Source organism: Heterocephalus glaber, unplaced genomic scaffold (genome assembly GCF_053883595.1).
Source record: "Heterocephalus glaber isolate CG9 unplaced genomic scaffold, H.glaber_assembly_v1.0 deba00000546, whole genome shotgun sequence".
NCBI lineage: Eukaryota > Metazoa > Chordata > Mammalia > Rodentia > Bathyergidae > Heterocephalus > Heterocephalus glaber.
In genome coordinates, this window is record NW_028258147.1 from 37,856,520 (window position 1) to 37,875,629 (window position 19,110).

The following is a 19,110-nucleotide window of genomic DNA, read 5'->3' on the forward strand; positions in this document are numbered from 1 at the left end:
CTCTGAACCAGATGCCAGGAGAGCTCTGCCAGGAGCCCAGCTCGGGGTTTCTCGGCCTCCCCAAGCTCCCATCAGCTGGCTGCACCCCCAGATCCAAGGCTGGGGCGGGTGCTATCAAGGCCCGGGTAACATCTGCAACCAGAGCAGCACAGGATGTTCTGGTTCCTCAGGCTGTCTGGGATTCCCAGCTTGAACACTTCCTGGAAACCTTTCTTCACCGCTTCTCTTGCGAAATCTAGCGGGCCCTCCCTCCGCTCCTGGGCTTCTTATAACCGCGGAGCGAGCGGGCGCCAGCCCGAGCCGAGCTGCGCTTCCTCCCGCCTCCCGCCGCGCCGGACCAGGCCTCCCAGGTAAAGTTCCCTCGGGTGGGCGCCTCCGCCCGCTTCCAGCCCGGTGTCCCAGGTTCCAGGTCCCCGCCCCGAGCTCGCGGGCCCTGAGAGTTCGCCGGCTCCTTCCCGCTCGCTCCCCGGCGCCCCTCCCGGAGGTCCGCCAGGCTGCTGGGCGCAGTGCCTAGGGCGTTCGCGCTCCCGGCGCCCTGAACTCTCATTGCTCAGGGGCAGCATCCCGTGCAGAGTGCGGGAGGTCGGATTCTCTCTGTGTCTCGCTTCTGGGTTGGCGCGAATCTTTGGTGCCGATCAGAAGGGAGACAAGAAATGGGGGTTGGCAGTCTGTTCTATCTGAGGCTGATTGTTTGTCCCGACTGTACCCTCTTTGATCTGGATCTAAATTTCCTTAAGCAATTTAATAATTGCTTTTCCAGAGAAATATTGCTTAGATTGTAATTTACAATGAAAAGGAACTAAAGCCTCACTTCTCTGTCCGGAGACAGGTGGAAGGTAGCTTTGTTCTCTGGATGGTTAACTTGAGCACTTTCTCTGAAAAATGACTGGTGTAGTGGAAAATGAACCCTAAGGAGCATGCGAGAAGGCATGGAGAATGCTATTCTTGGTTCCAACTAGAAGCCGTGTCCAGCCTCAGTTTCCACAGATGTAAACTGAAAGGCTGTTGATTCAGGTGATCCACAAAGCCCAACGCTTAACAGGGAGAAAAGCCCTGTGACTTGAGAAACTGCAGTTTTGATATGTGTTGGAAAGTTCATCAATGCTACGGGTATAGCTGAGTAATTACTTTTTTGTAATGACACGGGTTCATTTTCCTAAGGAAACTTCTCAGCTGTGAAGAGCATTGCCCACAGGAGCGTCCTGAAGCCCTAGCACATTTAGGGTTTGGAGAATACTCTCAGCTTTCAAAGCCACTCTTCAGCCTTGCTGTGTGAGACTGTCTTATTCTCTATAAATGGCAGTCATATAAATGTCACTCACATAAAAGAATATTTTTTTCTGATATAGTGTGTGCAGTTTTATAAAATGCCACATTTATTTGAAGCAGTAACTTTTGCAAGGCCCCAGGTTTTTCAGAAGTCTGTGATTTAGCACCATGCAAGGCTCTACCTGCATGGATTCCACTTGCATGGTAAGCACAGCCAGCCCAAAAGCAGAGTGAAGCACCTCCTATCATCAGGCTCAGGCTTGAGGCTGTAAAGCAAATGGTACACATGTACAGAGAAATTGGGTCGCAGCACTTTCTCCGTTTGACAGCATTTATGGTTTTACTGAAGTTCAGAGAGCAACTGGAGGCTCAGAAAACAACATATACAAGGCCTGACCCCTAATTTAGGAATGATTTCTAGACATCGGCCTTGCTTAAGCTTGCTGACTATTGTTTAGAAGGAACTAAAACAGATTCTTATTAATCTGTAAGTAAATTGGAAATCCTAAGCCTTGCACAATGTTGTAAACAACTTTTACAAATTTAAAGTTGGAGCAGCCCTGAGCAATCATTCTGTGTTGCTTTATCTTTTAAAAGGCTACCCCTAAACCACCCTACAATCAGCAATGGCGCTATTAAATGGACACAGCTTCTCCTTTCAAGGTCTAAGGAGCCGATCTGCAGCCAGCCTCAGAGACACATTTCAGTGTTTCATGATCCTCACCATCTACTTCTCATCATAAGTAATTTAGGCACTTTTATCAACTGCTATTTAGAAATCATTTCCTTAGAAAATCTTAGGAAGACTGACAAACTATCAGCCAAACAAAAACCCTACAGTACAGCAGCCCGTCAAAGCTCCGGGACTTTCTAGGGCACCTTGTAGCTAGTTTCTCCAGGCTGTCTGCACAGAAGAAGTCATTTGTTAAGCGCCTACAGCTACATCTACCCATAAGCCCTGCTATGAGACTCTAGAATACAGTGATTAATAAATTTTTCTGGGTGGGATTTTGGGATTTTTTTAAAGCTTCAGCTAGAAAATAATAGAAATAAGATTTACAAAGACAAACTGTTTGACTCTGCTTTACAGATTCAATGGGAATAAATAGTTCACTGTGAAGACTTCCTGAGGAGTTCCACATGATATGTTAAACCTACTCAAAATTCTTTCAGTGTTTTTTTACAACATTTTCCAAAATGGCTTAAACTAACACTTTTCTTTTGTTAAGAAGAAATCAGTTCAGGGGTGTGGATTTAGCTCAGTGACACCACGCCTGCCTTGAAAGTGCAAGGTCCTGAGTTCGATCCCCGGTACCAAAAACAAAACAAAACCAAAGAAGAAATCAGTTCTGCAAGGAATAAAACTAAATAAATAGCTAAAGGATAATTAATGCTTAAAACAATATGATAAAATATACTTGGTCTGTATGTATAAACAATTTGTTCTTTCAAAGCCAGTAAGGCATTTAAAGAACAGAGAATGTACATGCTGTTTGAAGGTTACCGTTCAGAAACACATCACTTCAGAAAGAATGCATTAGGCCACCAAAAAAAAAAAAAAAAAAAACTCCATTCTAATTAACCAGGCAGGACATTGACATCCTATTCTAAATTTCTCTCTGCAATATTCTAGAAGAGTATATTTAGCCATGTGGAGAGAGGTTTTACCACATTGTACTTTGACAGTCACATACTTCTGGAAAGTTATTTTGAGAGCTATGTTTCCTTTATGTGTAGATTATATGGTCAGTCCTAATCTCAGAATAAAATAAAGTTCACTTTTCATCTTAAAGGAAAATGTGCTCAAAAGATAATTTTGAAAAGTAAGGAACTATAAGTCTGAATAAAAAGACACCCAAGATGTGACTTAACTATATCCCCTGTTTCTTAAAGAGTCATTAGTAAAACATAAACTAGATATTCTTTTGGGCCTCAGCATTCAATTAAAGAAGAAAAGCTGCATTAAGAGTGGCTCTGAGGCTCCTCGAAGAACTGCAATGTGTGAATGGCCTCAGCACTGTAGACTCTAAATAGGAGGGGATAATTCACAGTTCAGCACTGATGATGCATCTCTTATTGTTATATATATATATATATATATAGGAAACTTTAAGCCCAAATTAAATGGTGGCCAAAACAATGGAACAGGCTTTGGTAAACTATCTTGTCCTGTTTCCCAGGACAAGTCCTGGGAGTGTCCCTCCTCTGGGTCTCCAGCCTCTCCGAGAGGCTACATTATCACTTTATCCCTGTTGTACAGCATAGAGGCTGTTCAGTAAATCTCTGCTGAAAACATGAAGTAATGCCAAGTAATTGGAGATAACACCAAAAAATCTTTGGCAGTTACTGGCAGTTATGGACAGAGTACCTGAGTATGGGTGCTGCCTGCACTGGATTAGTTAACAGGATCAGAGTGCAATGTCAAAGTCCAGATCCTAGCTACCCAACATTTGGGGGAAAAGTATGAGATTACTTTGTATGGTACAGTACATATAAATAGCTCAAATGTTGTAGTTACTTTAAGTAGAAGAAACAGTAGGAAACTTGCCGTTTCATTTTCCTTTTCTTTAGTAACCTTATTATGTTGCTACACTGGGCATGTTTTTAAAATAAATTTACAACTATAATACTTAGCATTCTAAAAGAATACTTTTGATTCTATCTCATTTAAAGAGTAGGTTGAGGAAAAAGAAGTTAGGTTGGCAAAGGAGTTATTATAGTTAATAATAAAAGTGTTCCAATTGCACACTTTTCCTAGATTGAGGTGCTAAAGTGTGTTCACCCTACCCTTCAGGCATACTTGGAAAACTAGAAGATTGTGTTTGGGGATAGTGGTGCACTATGAACAAAATGTTCCCTGTATCTATTTCCATAAGGGAAACAAGAGTCTAAATAGATCAGTTTTACAGCCAAAACTATCTCAGCTCTGTAGGTAGATGGACAGGGCCTAGGACTTCTGCTGCGATGTGATAACCACATGAATTCCATTTTCATAAAGAACTTAGAAGCCTTCAGGGAAGGGAGGCCTCTAAGGAAAGAGATTCAGGCCTAATGTATAGTCACAATGGGAAAAGTGGTATCACCCTGCCAGCCCAATTACCCTCCCATCGCCTTGAGCAGGCTGCCATAGTTTTGGTGAGAAGGGGTGAGAGACAGGGAAACAGCCAACAATGCACTTTACCTGGCTAAAGAAAAAGAAAAGTCCCGATTTGTAGCACTGGGTGATTTTCATGGTTCAAATACTCACACCAGGGAAGATTTCAAGCTTGCAGCTGGCAAGGCATCTCCAACCATACCACTGAAAGGGGCTGAGACTAAAATCTCAGGGATGTAGCTGAGTGGTAGAGTACATGCTTAGTGTAGGAGAGGGCCTGAGTACTTCGGGAAGTAGTAAGGAGATACTCTGACACAGAATGGAGTTCCCTGCAGCGAGGCTTACAGGACAGGGTCAAAGCCACTGCAAAACTGCTCTATCCCTAAACTACAGTGGCAGTTTTCATATGTACATAGTTCCCAGCGACCTTAATATGAAGAAGACACATGCCCATTCATAGGAAATTTTGTTTGAACTAAGTTAATTAAAATTATCAAAACACTTCCCAGATGTCTCTGACTACAGCAGACCTAGAAAAGCAAAACCCCCTAATTGACATTAAACCTTAAGTAGATTGTTGCAGACCATCAAGTTAAGCAAATAATTGTGCAATGTATAAAATCACAAAAAAATACCACAAAATCAGCAGGCTAGATTGGTTTACCTAATAGTGGCAATCTACTGGTCCTGGTCCTAGTGCCAAATCTTTGGTGAACCCCAGCTTTGTGAGTTGTTCAGGATTAAGAATGTGAGGTGAGGCCACTGTAAATTATCCCAGACATGACTGGATCAGTGACCTTGTCATGTGCACCAGGATTGAATTAAATGGAATTGACCAGCCTAGACAGCAGCTAATGAACTTACACGATGAGATTCTTGGCCACAAAATCATAAACGCCTCTTAATTTATCTCATCAGATGCTGCTGATATCCAAATGCAGCAACATGTATGAATGAAATTTTGAGTTGAACTCGAAAAGCAACAAAGAACTTAATTTTTCTGTGAAGTACAATTGGAATCGTTAATAAACGTGCATCATACCTCACTGTCACAGCTAACTTGGTGGTAGTGAGATGTTGCTATAGAATCAATGTAGTTACAGCACGGGGCATCACTGCTATCCAGCTAGTGATCAAGAATTTGTGTGGAAGTAAAAACTGCAGTGAGGGGCCAAGTGGCACCACACCTGTCTCACAAGTGCAAGGTCCTGAGTTCAATCCAGTACAAAAAAAAAAACCTGCAGTGAATATTTAAGTTTTTTAATTTATTACACTCAAAGCTGCATTGCCATTAGTCCCCCTCAAAATGCTCCCCCTCTTCAAACGTACATATCCCATCATTCTTGCCACTGTCTAAGAAGTTCTGAAAGTCTTATTTCTTGAGTGTTTTTTACAAGGGGTGATTAAAAACATAGTGAATGCTCCCTCAGAGTCTCCTCTGATACAAAGGCAGGCCCCTAAAAATGTTGCACTGTGTCCGCCTCCACCTTAGTCACCAAATCTGGCATCATGCATGTTCTGACTCTTCCCCAAAGTCAAAATGACCCTGAAAGGTAAACATTTACAATCAATTCAGGACATTGAGCCAGCCATGTCAGTGCAACAGTGACAAAGAACAGTGATGTAAAGGTTATCCTCAGTTGTGATCTTGTTGATTACTATTTTCTTTTGTGTCATTTTATTGGCTAACATAAAAATCAACCTCAAACCAGGTGTGGCGGTATACACATATAAGCCCAGCACTCTGGGAGACTGAAGCAGGATTATAAATTCAATCCCAGTTTAGGCAACTTGGTGAAACCTTGTCTCAAAATAAGATAAAAGAAATTTTAAAATTTTTAAAGGACGAGGGCTGAGGCTCCATGTGAAGGCCCTCTGTTCATTCCCCCATATGACTGGGAGGGAGAGAGAGAGGCACCCCACCTCTCTGAGTAAATTAGGTTGTTATGGTATGAATAACATTGTCTCACAAAACAATTGAAATAATTTGTTTTTCAGAAACAAATCTTCAGTTGTTTATTTAAACCAATAAACTTAACTACTTCGTTTTGTTTGGAGTATTTTTAAGACATTGGATTTTCTAAGTATAAGGATTACATATGATTATTCTAAACCTTATATGGAAAAGAGAAGAAACTAGAATGGCTATAATAATTTTGAAAAAGAATATAGTAGAGAGAATCACTGTACCTAAGTTTAAGATATTATATAGCTATAGCCATTGACATCATGTGGTATTAGAATAGGAACAGATATTTGGATCGATGGAACAGAATAGAGAACCCAGAAACTAACCCACACCTACATGAACAATTGACTATTGTGTGTTTGTGTGTGTGTGTGTGTGTGTGTGTGCTGAAAATCAAACTGAAGGCCTTATGCATTCTAGGCAAGTGCTCTCCAATTGAGCTGCATCCCCAGCCCAACAATGAATATTTTACAAAGGTGCAAAAACAATTCAATGAAGTACAGTATTTTCAATGAATTACAAGATAGCACTGTTACACAAAAATTAACTAAAAATGGATCATGGATTAATGTGTAAAATTTAAACTTTTAGAAAAAATATATAAGTCTTAGGACTTCAAATGAGTTTTTAAATATCAAAAGTAAACTGAACATTATCTTTTTTTGTTTTTTTTTTGAGACAGGGTCTCACTATGTAGTTCAGGCTGGCCTTGAACTCACTATGTAACCCAGGCTGGCCTTGGACTCACAGGCTTGTCTCAGCCTCCCAAGTACTAGGATTACAGGCATGTGCCACCATTCCTGGCTGACATCATCAAATTTAAAAACTTTTTTCCAAAAAATAAATAAATAAATTAAAAGTCTTATTCTGTGAAAGAACCTAATAAGACATAATAAATAAAACAAGCTATGGGCTCAAAGGACTCATTTTTAAACTATATAAAAATAATCAAAACCCAAAGCTAAAATATATATTCACTTAGAAAATGAGCAAAAGACATAGAGAACTGTCTCACCAAAGAGGACTTGCAGATGGCAAGAGATCATGTAAAAACATGTTCAGCATTATTAGCCATTGGAGAAATGCAAATTGAAACCACAATGAAATATCAGAATAGCTAAGAAATGCTCCTACTCACATGTTGCTACCACAGTGCAGCCACTCTGGAAAACAGTACGGCAGTTTCATATAAAGCTAAATGTATACTTACCAGATGACCTAGCAATTGCACTGCTGGCCCTTTATCCCAGGAGAATGAAAGCTTATTTTCATGCAAAAATCTATACAGGACTGTTCATGGCAACTTTGTTTGCAATGCTCAAAACTGGAAACTATCAAAATGCCCTGTATTAGATAAAGAGTTAAACAGCGCTGCGGATGTACTCTGTGGTCTGGGATTCAATCAACAAACAATGGTACACATATAAATAAAATAAAAACACAATACACACAGCATCTCAGATAAATCTCAAAGGCGTCACACTGAGTAAAGAAATGCCAGTCCAAAAAGTCTTACACAGTGTGTGTTCGTTGATGTAACATTCTTGAAATGGCAAAATTGTGCAAACAGATGAACAGCCTGCTGGGGCTGAAGCTGACATGGGGAGAGGGAGGGTATGGCTATGGAGGATGAGGGTATCTTCATGGTGTTAAAGTGCAGCAGTGAGCATTCAAATGCACACCTGAGATACGATGACGTGGAAATGCACATGTACGTTGTACGTGTGTCGGTGTCCTGGTGGGATATTGCACCATACTTGTGTAAAGACTCCCACTGGAGGGGAACCAGGAGAAGGGTGGACAGAGCCCACCTTTACTGTCTCTTGAAGTCCCTGCTAATCTATAATCATATATATGTATGTGTGTGTGTGTATATATATATATATGTATGTATATATATATATAAACTTCGGGAAGTTTTTGTAAGCACTGATTTGTTAAACATAAGCATTTAAAGTGTATAATTTTTGTAATTCTATTTGAACATTTCCATGTGTTTCAAATGCTGGAATCCTCAAAAAAGCCTGGAAGTGGCCTAGGCCTCTCTGCCCTCTGGGAGATGAGGAAAGCGGGTATCCACACGCCTGCCTGGCCCTGACATCCTCTCAGGGAGGCCTTGTTGGGAATATCCCTGCAGGCTGCACTTGGTTCGACTCCTGGTTCCACGGGTGTGACTCACATTTACACGATTCTCAGTGGCAACTGCTGCTTTGCATCTGCGTCCCTGGGGGGCTGACCCTGGATCTATGTAACAGTCCCATGGGAGGACTGCATCAACGTGGCATCCTCCCCAGAACTGCTAGAATGTGCTTCCATGGGAGGGACATGTCCTCAAAACCTTGCAGGCCGAGAGACATACCTATTGCATATGCTATTACACACCTGAGGCTTATGGGGTGCCCACGGGGCTGAAGGAAAGGGAAGACCACAGTATGTTATGTTCTATTTTAATCCATCTTTTCTTAGTAAGTCTTCTTCCTATTTACCACCTATCTTATTATTTTCTTTATTTTTTCCATTGAAGCCTTTTTTTAAAGTCTTGGAACAAGAAATCTTACTAGTTCCATGAATTTATGATAATGCACAGCTATTTTGAATTACAACTGTTTCTGCCATGAATATAACAGCTTTCTTTACATAATACTTATTGTAAAATGCATTCTTCACTTGATCTCCCTTGTAGTGCACAGTATGTCTACATCCATTTTTGTGAATTCTATTATTAGGATATTTTCCCAAGAGTTCAAAATTAAATTATTCCAAAGAATCACCAGAATTTTTGTTTTTTACGTTATTTATTTCATATTCCAATTGTGGTAACTTTACATGTGATGGTAGTTTTTTTGTTTTTTGGTTGTTTGCTTGTTTGTTTGAGACAGGGTCTCACTATGTAGTTCAGGCTGAGCTTGAATAACTCACGGGTAGCCCAGGCTGGCCTCTAACTCATGGCAGTCCCCTAGCCTCAGCCTCCCAAGTGCTGGGGTGACAGGCGTGCATGGCCATGCCTGGCCAAGTAATTTTCATTTCTTAAAAACATCATCAAAGTATTGTATTTTTCTGAATTATCTTGTGAGCAAGGGCTCTGTGCAGTTAATTTATTAAGGAAATGATACTAAGGAACTAGAAGTGGGGGCAGAGGATGAGGAAACAGGGGAAAGACAATACAAGCATGAGTTAAGCTGGCCACAGCTACAGTTGGCCAGTGCTCTGTTCCCCTGTGTCATATAAGGAGCCTTAAGAAACATGTCAGAACTGGGTGCCAGGCAAGTCCAGCATGGTGGTGCACACTTGTAATCCCAGCACTCAGGAGGCTGAGGCAGGAGGATCACTGCTAAATTGAGGCCAGCCTGAACTACATAGCAAGACTCTCTCAAAAAAGAAAACAAAAAACAAAATTGTGCACCAGAATAAAGGAGAATAGTTTATCCATGGAATCCTGCTCTTGTTGGACTGTAGTACTGAGAGCTATACAAGCACATGAGTAGCCCCAGGACAAAAATCAAGGAATATAAGATGAGGACCAAAATTGAGTTTCTGTTAGGCAGTGGAAGCTGGATAGAGCTCAGACAGTGGAAAAAGCACCATGAAGATTTGAAATGGAGCTGAAGATGTGGCCAAAAAAGTATTAACCTTAGAGTTTCTGTAACATACATGAGGAATAACCAATTGCCTAATGAATCACTAATGAATCACTAGTGATGCTTTAATGTCCCTTTACCATTTTTGCATCTTCCATTTGCTCAGTGATTTCTCCAAAGTTTTGAGAGTGAAAATAAAATTTAAGGATTGGAGTAACAGCCCGAATATGCTACACTGAACTTCCAAGTTGCATTTTAAGAAGAAAATAGTAAAATAAATTATGAACGAATTACAAAGAAGAGGAGGCATTCACACCTGAGCTGTTTTTTATATCTGCATTTTGATAAATTCATATGTTCTATAGCCATTTCATGTAGTAAGTCAATTTGGTCAACTGAAGGCTCAGGCTCCTCTACACAGCCTTAAAAGTCTTTCTCCTGTACACAGGCAGATGTGAGTGTCCTTAGAGAGACATTAGCCCAGGATTTCTCAATTAACTCCACACAGGAAAGGGTGCTGTAATCTTCCTTCCAAAACTCTTTAAGGATTAAATCTGTATCTGAGACCATCTGGAAGCACAAGCAGCCAGCCTTTAGGTCATAACTCAAGACTTTGTTCATAAGTTAAAACCAAAATTCCACTTGTAACCCAAGTTGCTCATATGTCAGGGTGAATGTGGAGGGTCACTGTGAGTGGGGTGGGTAAGAGCTTTCTAAGTATCATAAAACCTTATTACAGATAATTTTTATATATTTACAACAATAATGGTTCCAAAAATTCTCAGAGAAAAATCTGTCCAAGAGCTCATTATCACAGAAATTATAAGCCAATTCACTTATATTTAGTGACACAAAAGTCCTAAATAAAACATTAGCAAACATGATCTAGCAGCTTTTTAAAATACAGTGCACATGGATCAAATGAGGATTATTCTAGAATACAAAGATTCATTCTATAAACTTAATATTTGAAAATCTGTTAATATAAATACCATATTGGGAACCAAAAGTGTTTACTAAACATACTATCATTGCAATATAAGTCCATAGTTTAAAACATGCACCAGTATCCAGCATTTCTTTATCCAACAGAAAGTTTTTCACTGGTGATTTTGTTAAATAAACTATACATGACAATTTTTGCTCTTGCCTAATTTTGGGAGGAATATACTTGAAATAATTAGAAGATTAGAACATCAGTTAATTACACCACTTCCTGGATATAATTATAATTAATTTATCCATGCCCCACCCATTCATATTTTTTATTTTTGTGGTTTATTTTCAGGAATGGAAAACCCTTGTGCAAATGCACTTCCTCTTATTATGAATTCTTCACAAAAGCAAAAGACTGTGTGTATTTTTGGAACAGGGGATTTTGGAAGATCTCTGGGATGGAAGATGCTCCAGTGTGGTTATTCTGTTGTTTTTGGAAGTCGAAGCTGCCAGATGTCCAGCCTGCTGCCCAGTGGTACAGAGGTCTTGAGCTATTCAGAAGCAGCCCGGAAGTCTGACATCATAATCATAGCAATCCACAGGGACCACTATAATTTTTTCATAGAACTAACTGAGGTTCTCAATGGGAAAATATTGGTGGATGTCAGCAACAACCTCAAAATCAATCAGTATCCAGAATCTAATGCAGAGTACCTTGCTCAATTGCTGCCAGGAGCCCATGTGGTAAAAGCATTTAATACCATCTCAGCCTGGGCCCTCCAGTCAGGAGCACTGGATGCAAGTCGACAGGTAAGATTAAGTAAATTGCCGTCTGCTATTATTTAAAGGGTGATTCTTTTAATGTGCACTTACCCCAAAGATCTCAAAATAAAATGTCTAATCAGTATTTCATTTTTCTAATATATGCCAAGAATAATTTCCTTGGGTTTGACCATGAAGGGTAGTTGATTGCTGTGATTCATTTCCAAGTGTCTACACCCTCAGATGAATGTAACTGTATTGTATACCTAAAATGTACTAATAAACTTAATGGAAAAAATATAACAAAGTGTCTACACCCTCAGCTTTTAGTTTGATGGAATGGCAATGACCTCAGTCTCTGGAAGCCTCTTTTCTGTACTACAAGCTAATACAGCTTGTTAGGTATCTTTTTGCAGTCCCACTACCTTGTACAAAACTGGTTTCATTTATGCCCAGAGATTGAAAGCAATCATGAGCAATGTGACACCTACACATGCAGAAGGAAGATTGAACTACTCTCACTGTGGAGAATTGAGTCTTATGTCAGTGTGATGTACCTAAAACCACCCTTCATTTAACAACCTGGTACTTAGCTATCCAGCACAGTTCACTACTACATGTGATTCTGCATGGTGTTTATATATACTTTCAAAATAATTATTAAAGAACAAGCATCAATACAGAATTAATTATTTTTAACCCAGGTGTTTGTCTGTGGAAATGACACCAAAGCCAAACAAAGAGTGATGGATATTGTCCGTACTCTTGGACTTACGCCGTTGGATCAAGGATCTCTCATGGCAGCCAAGGAAATTGAAAACTACCCCTTGCAACTGTTCCCAATGTGGAGGTTCCCCTTTTATTTGTCTGCTGCACTGTGTATCTTCTTCTTCTTCTACTCTGTTATAAGAGACATAATCTACCCTTATGTTAATAAAAAGGAAGATAATACATTTCGCTTGGCCATTTCCATTCCCAACCGTGTCTTTCCAATAACAGCACTTGTACTGCTTGCCTTGGTTTACCTCCCTGGTGTTATTGCTGCCATCCTGCAACTTTACCGAGGTACAAAATACCACCGATTCCCACACTGGCTCAACCACTGGATGCTCTGCAGAAAGCAGCTTGGCTTGGTAGCCCTGGGGTTTGCCTTCCTGCATGTCATCTACACACTTGTGATTCCTATTCGGTATTATGTACGATGGAGGTTGAGAAACATAACCGCTACCCAGGTAAATCTCTTTTCATTTATATCCTCCTACTCCCAAATCCAAGAGGAATATTGCTATATCATGTTTTGCTTCACAATTACAGAAAATGACTCTTGTAAGAATATTTTTTAAGGTGACTAGAATTAAAAACATCATGTCTGCGTTTTTAATGAGTCCAGTTGAAATCTCACACAACTATAGAGAGTACAAGTTAGGTCCCTAGGCTCACTTGGATCCAGATCTGTATTCCCAGGACTCACTGCAACACTGACAAAGTTTCAGATTTTGGGCTTCGGAAACCTAATGACACTTACTTGAACTCCTTTGGGTGGCAGTCAATAAATACAAACCCAAGTTTTTCCAAACCTTTCTTTTATGCATGCTCCTTACATTTAGAAGTCAAATCTGACTATCTTGTAAAGAGGCTACTCAAATACACTGCAGCAATGCAAACAAGTTCATGAAAGGTTGCTTATAATGCCCTGAATGCTTTTGACTTGTAGAAAATTGTCTTCAGTAATAATAAAACTAAACAATTCTGAGCAAATATCAAATACCATGTTATGCATAGTTAAAGACTCAGAATCAGCTTAGGGAGTCTTAGAGCCCTCCCACAGGAAGTGCTCTAAGCCAGTTCTAGTTTAGAAATACCTGATTTTGACCGATTCTGGTGCAGACTGCAATGACTTAGTGATGAGTCAATAACTCATTGATGATACCTCTGTGGGATTCTTTTTTTTCTCTAACAAATACATGAATATTTCTCAGGAAAGAGTCTACAACAAGGGCCTGATTTCTCTCAACCTGTGCTATGAGAGACTCCCTGTTATATTATGACATAATCAAGGTGAAAGTACTCAAACTCTGTGTGTGTGAATAATCAGCATATACAGCAGATATGATATATTGTAGAATTATAGAATTCTGATGTATTGAGAGCATACAGTTTTGTTTGGGGTACAGAAAGCCATTTGTAAAGAAGGTTTATGTTTACTTTGTTTTAGGATTTATAAGGTAAATTAAAACTCCCTACACAACTTCTAGAATCAAGAATTATAATAAAATGCCGGCAGAACATACTTTTTTAACAAAAATATTTCTAAGTGCATTTATTTTTAAATGAACAACAAGAAATGCATACAATTTGCTTTGGGCAAATAACCCATGTTTCAGTTCCCTTAAAGTATGGGCAATTTGTAAAAAATGTATTTTTACAAACTGCTTATAATTTTTTTCTTAGGTGATAGACAAGAAAGACGATCCCTTTATCACTTCCACAGCCTGGCTCAGTGATTCATATGTATCTTTGGGAATCCTTGGATTTTTTCTGTTCTTACTCCTGGGAATCACTTCCTTGCCATCTGTCAGCAACATGGTCAACTGGAGAGAGTTCAGATTTGTGCAGGTAAAGATTTGAAAATTTAAATTTAATATTGCAGTATGAGCATGGCTTTGCAAATATTCTCATTTATCTCTCGTACAAGGCCTAATTTTTCAAGTTGCTCCATCACTTCTCTAGCAATCTCACTAAACATGCACATCTAAAAATTCTGAGCTCTGGTTACACACAGGCGTAGTGGTTTGATTTCCTCATGGGGACACCTTGCCATGATTTCCAACTGCTCCCAGAGCCACAGCTAAGATTCTACAGTGAAAAATGCCAAGAATTATTAAATTCTGTGTTTGGAGATGTGCTAGGTACAAGCTCAAAAGAAACCCAAAGACAAAATTAAAGTTACAATATGGACATATTCATAAAGAAAGACAGCCCTTGAAAAAACAAAGTTAAAAATCTTCGAAGTGAGATTTGATAGATACGTTCACTTCGGACTTATCACTGGTCTGTAAGAAGGAAAATTGTGTTCTCCCGCACGACAACCAACAGACACTTCATTCAAGCCAGTTAGCAATTATCCCTGTAAACCAGTGATTCTCAAAGTATGGCACCTGCAGTATCAGCTTCTGGGTCACCTGAGACGTGTTAGTCACACAAAGCCCCAGTCCACAACCAGACCTACTGAATCATAGGCTCTGGAGGCAGTTTGTTTTAACAAGCCCTCCAGATGATTCTGAGGTGCAACCACTCCGAATCAGTGTAATAAAATAAACCATTAGTCATTGAAATTAGATTTGGATGTCAAAGTTTGTGGTTCCTGCCAAGGACCAAATGCAAGCAAAATTTGCTCATGATAATGCCTTCACTTGAGGCATTAAGACAAAAGCAAACACTGAGTTTTAGAATTTAGTGGCACACACACACACACACACACTCACACACACACACCCCGCCCCGGAAAAAAAAAAACTGCAAAGTAAAATGTGGTAATTGCTCTTTGTGTAATAGGTAACATCTGTTTTTGGACAGTTACATAATAGTGGAGAGCTTGAAGTCATAGTCATCTCTGACCCCCAGAAAAGATGATAAATAAAAGAGTTTACCAATGGCAACCAAGGAAAGGTACATTATTTATTCTAATTCACAGGAGTTTCCTCCTAAGGAAACTTTTCCATGCAGCCAGGTTAAGGTGAAGCCATTTTTAAGCAACAATCTTTTTTTTTAATGCAATATTTACCATCCTAAACAGTTAATCACTTATCAAAGCACCCTTAATATTATAGATTTCAAATGTTTATGACTACTGACAAATAAACTTCATTGGTTTTTAGTGGTTTAAATGAAAATAATGTCAATATGCTTTGTTTGTTTGTTTGTTTATAGTCCAAATTGGGTTATTTGACCCTGACCTTGTGCACAGCCCATACCCTGGTGTATGGCGGGAAGAGATTCCTCAGCCCTTCAGCTCTAAGATGGTATCTTCCTTCAGCCTATATCTTAGCACTCATCATTCCCTGCGCAGTGCTGGTGATCAAGTTTATCCTCATCATGCCATGCATAGACAATACCCTCACTCGGATCCGCCAGGGTTGGGAAAGGAACTCAAAGTGCTCTAAATCAGCACTGTTTGGAAAATCAGATGTTTCAAGCAAAGCTGAATGTACCTGGGCTTCTGAACTGTAGTATTAAATGTTTAGAGAAAAGAAATGGACACAGTTAAGAAAGCTTTATTTCCCCAGCTTCACCTGAAGTTTATCAACACAGAAGGAAATTTTGCCAAATTTTGAGAAACTCACAGATTCAATTTTATCTAGAGTTAGTGGTGAGTCAGTGCAGGGCCTTACTGCTTCTTTTTCTGGAGGCAGTGGAGCTACATGTAGGATGGAGATTAGCTTTGTGGTTTCACACAAAGAATGTTCTTTGTTGTGGGCAGCCACCATGACCTAATGTCTTGCAAAATCCAGGAAAAGTACATGCAACTTCCTGCTCTGATTCAAGGGCTGAGTTAAGAGATAGAAAACAGCAGCCTGATGGTGGCCATTAATGCAGGCCTTGCTGGGTATGTCTGAAACAAAAGATGCAAATTGGCACAGTAATTTTTATTTTTGGTGCTGAGGTCAAACCCGGGGCTTTGCTCATACTAGGCAGGTGCTCTGCCCAACCACCTGTACCCAGAGCCCTGCAATAGTGAATTCCATACTTAAATGTATACCTTGGTTTCCCTTTTACCACTATGGGTAGCTTCTCTGGGGAACTATCTTATGACACAACAAAAATTGCACAACTGATTGGAAATGACCATGCCTTGGATATATCCAAATCTACATAACTGTTATACAACCCTTTCCTGTATAAGGAACGGGTGTGGGAGAGATTGAGTAAGACTGGAATGGATATCCTTTTGAGTTTTTCTCGATATGCAATAAACAAGGAAGGATTGATGCAACTCTTGTGCAAAAAGTTCAAATAAACCAGAACTTTAGATAGCAAGCTAAACAAGTATTGTCAAACTTTACTATATTAGTTTTGGTATTACCTAGCTATAGTGCAATGCTTTACAAATTATATTTTCTAGATATTATTCAATAATAGTCATCTATGAAATTAATTTCTAATACAAGGATATAACTTTTACAGTCTTAGTCTGTTATAATTTTAAGCAGTAAAATTATATAAATTTTCTGAAAATGTAAATTTAACCAAGGTATAGATGAGAGACAATTATGGACAGTTACAGAGCAGAGAGGTGTGAACATCAGTTGTTATGAGACTTGGTTTATTGTCAAATCCTTGCTGGAATGTAGGGTGGTTCTCACTGTTTTCCATGCTGACAATGCCCTTTCCAAGGTGACCTTCAGCAAGATCAGCCTTCCTAGCTCACAGGTGGTGCTAAAAAGAGGCTTAAACACAATCTTCTTATATATCACCTAGCTAACTAAGAGGCATTGGGTTTAGCACTTTTCTACTTCATCTACAAAGACCATTTATTTTTTTCTCTCTCTCTTTTTTAACTTTTATTGTTACATATTATACACGACATTTTACAGTGATGAAAATATGTTAAGACATCACCCACAATCCAGGGTATTTTTCTATAAAACTTAAAAATGGTTCTATCAATACTATATATTCAATTTTACTTTCTTCTTCACTTCTTAAATGCTTCATTGTCTTAAGTGGCCTAGATATTTATTTAATGGCTACCTAATTTTACAGCAAATAGGGGGTTCTTTTTAGCCACTGCCCTAATTGAGCATATAGGCTATATCTATATTATACTAAAACAAAAAATATTCAGAAAATATCTTCTGCCTTATAATATTTTTCCATAGTATCAATTATCTCCTTAGAATGCTTGCCAAAAATGGTAATTATGCAATTAGAGAATGTTTTCTAGTGTGTGCTAGGCACTGCCAATTTAATTGTAAAATGATCTTATCAATACCATTAGCATTAGATGCGGGCATTAGTTTCATCAAATCATTTTAGGTTTGGGGTTTTATTTCAATTTGTGTTTTCTTAATAATAGTTGCAAAGGTACACAGAGCATATGATCCTTTAATTTATTCTTGACCAACCCAAGCAAGGATACATAAAGCTGAAAGACTTTGAGCAGCTGTGGTATGTGGGGCTCCCTCTGGGGCATCAGTGAGAAGACAAACATCACCACTCATCCATGTTATGCAAACAGCCACTCATGGCATGGCTGACTGGAGGAGACAGTGACGTTCGCATACCATCCAGACTGGTCTAGGGAAACCTTTGGAGCTAACTGCACTCCCATTGCAGGAACAGTCACGGTCCCATCACTAACAGTAGAAAATGCTGCACCTAGGGAAAATACTTATCCATAGTAAAAAATAAGCCCTTCTTTTCCTAGACTTGGAGAAATGCTCAATCCAAGTACTTAATAAAAGTCATCCATCAAGCCTAAGTTAAAGAACAGCCCTTAGGTTTGGGCAAAAAGGCTACATTACCTGACCCTTGGCCCAGCCATAAGGGCACCAAGCCCTACTTCCTGACCAGAGACAGCCAGCTTCTTTCTTCCATTCCTTTCTGCACCCCTCCCTCCACTTTGGAGGAGGCTGCTGTCAGATGTATCAAAGCCCTGGCATCTGAGGGTGCTTGAGGGCACCTGACAACACAACTCCATCACATAGTGCAGGCACACGATGGAGTTGGTTATGATAATAATGAATCAGCATGGATGACTGTACACCTACCACACAGCCTGCAAGGTCTCACAGAATGTTTTGTCTTAGCTAAACTGATAAAGTACTACTATAAGTTCTATACTTGAAATTAAAGTTTGGTTCCTGCTTTTGTGATGCCTGTTCCACCCATGTTCTTTTCTCTGGGAACCTCGCCTGACCAGGCCTCCCTTCAGCCCACCAACTCAGACACACTTAAAGCCAACAAGTAACTGAATCATAACACAGCTGACTTCTCCAATTTACCTAAGGCAGAGAACAAGTTAGGGCAGGTGGAAATAAGTGCTTTACGTGCACTCTATTCCTTTTGGCACATCTAAACTATGCTACATTTTAAAAGTTAGACTGAACTTCTTTATTGCTGGTATGTTTCCTGTATTCTAGGAAAATTTTTGTTACATTCATAGACCATTTGTTCTTGTATGCTTTCTCCATGTTGAAAAAAGATGAACTTTTGTAAATGTGTATGCATTAAAGATTACTTTTGAAATATTTTCTGGTTTTGTTCAATTCTGATTTTGATTCATCAGATTTCAAAGAAAGTGATGGAAAGGTTTTGCATCCCAGTGGTTCCAGCATCTAGGACTGAAAGAACTTCCTTTCAGGGATAAGGAAAAGCAGGGGCAGCGCATGGGCTGGCAGTTCTGTGTACTGTTTGCCTGCACCCAGGCCATGCATTCCAGTATCCCGTGTACTGTGGTGTCCCTGAGGTGAGGTGAGGGGTCAGCTAGCTAAATGGGCAGG

General features: G+C 39.6%; 1 protein-coding gene across 1 annotated transcript; it reads left to right on the forward strand.

Moving 5' to 3' along the window:
* The first annotated feature begins 221 nt into the window (after nt 1-221).
* Steap4 (STEAP4 metalloreductase) lies at nt 222-18,858 on the forward strand. Its single transcript, XM_004862403.3, has 5 exons — nt 222-350; nt 11,199-11,656; nt 12,313-12,840; nt 14,060-14,224; nt 15,539-18,858. The coding sequence occupies exons 2-5, from the start codon at nt 11,201-11,203 to the stop codon at nt 15,836-15,838; spliced, it is 1,449 nt and encodes a 482-aa protein (XP_004862460.1). The 5' UTR covers nt 222-350; nt 11,199-11,200; the 3' UTR covers nt 15,839-18,858.
* The last annotated feature ends 252 nt before the right edge of the window (nt 18,859-19,110 follow it).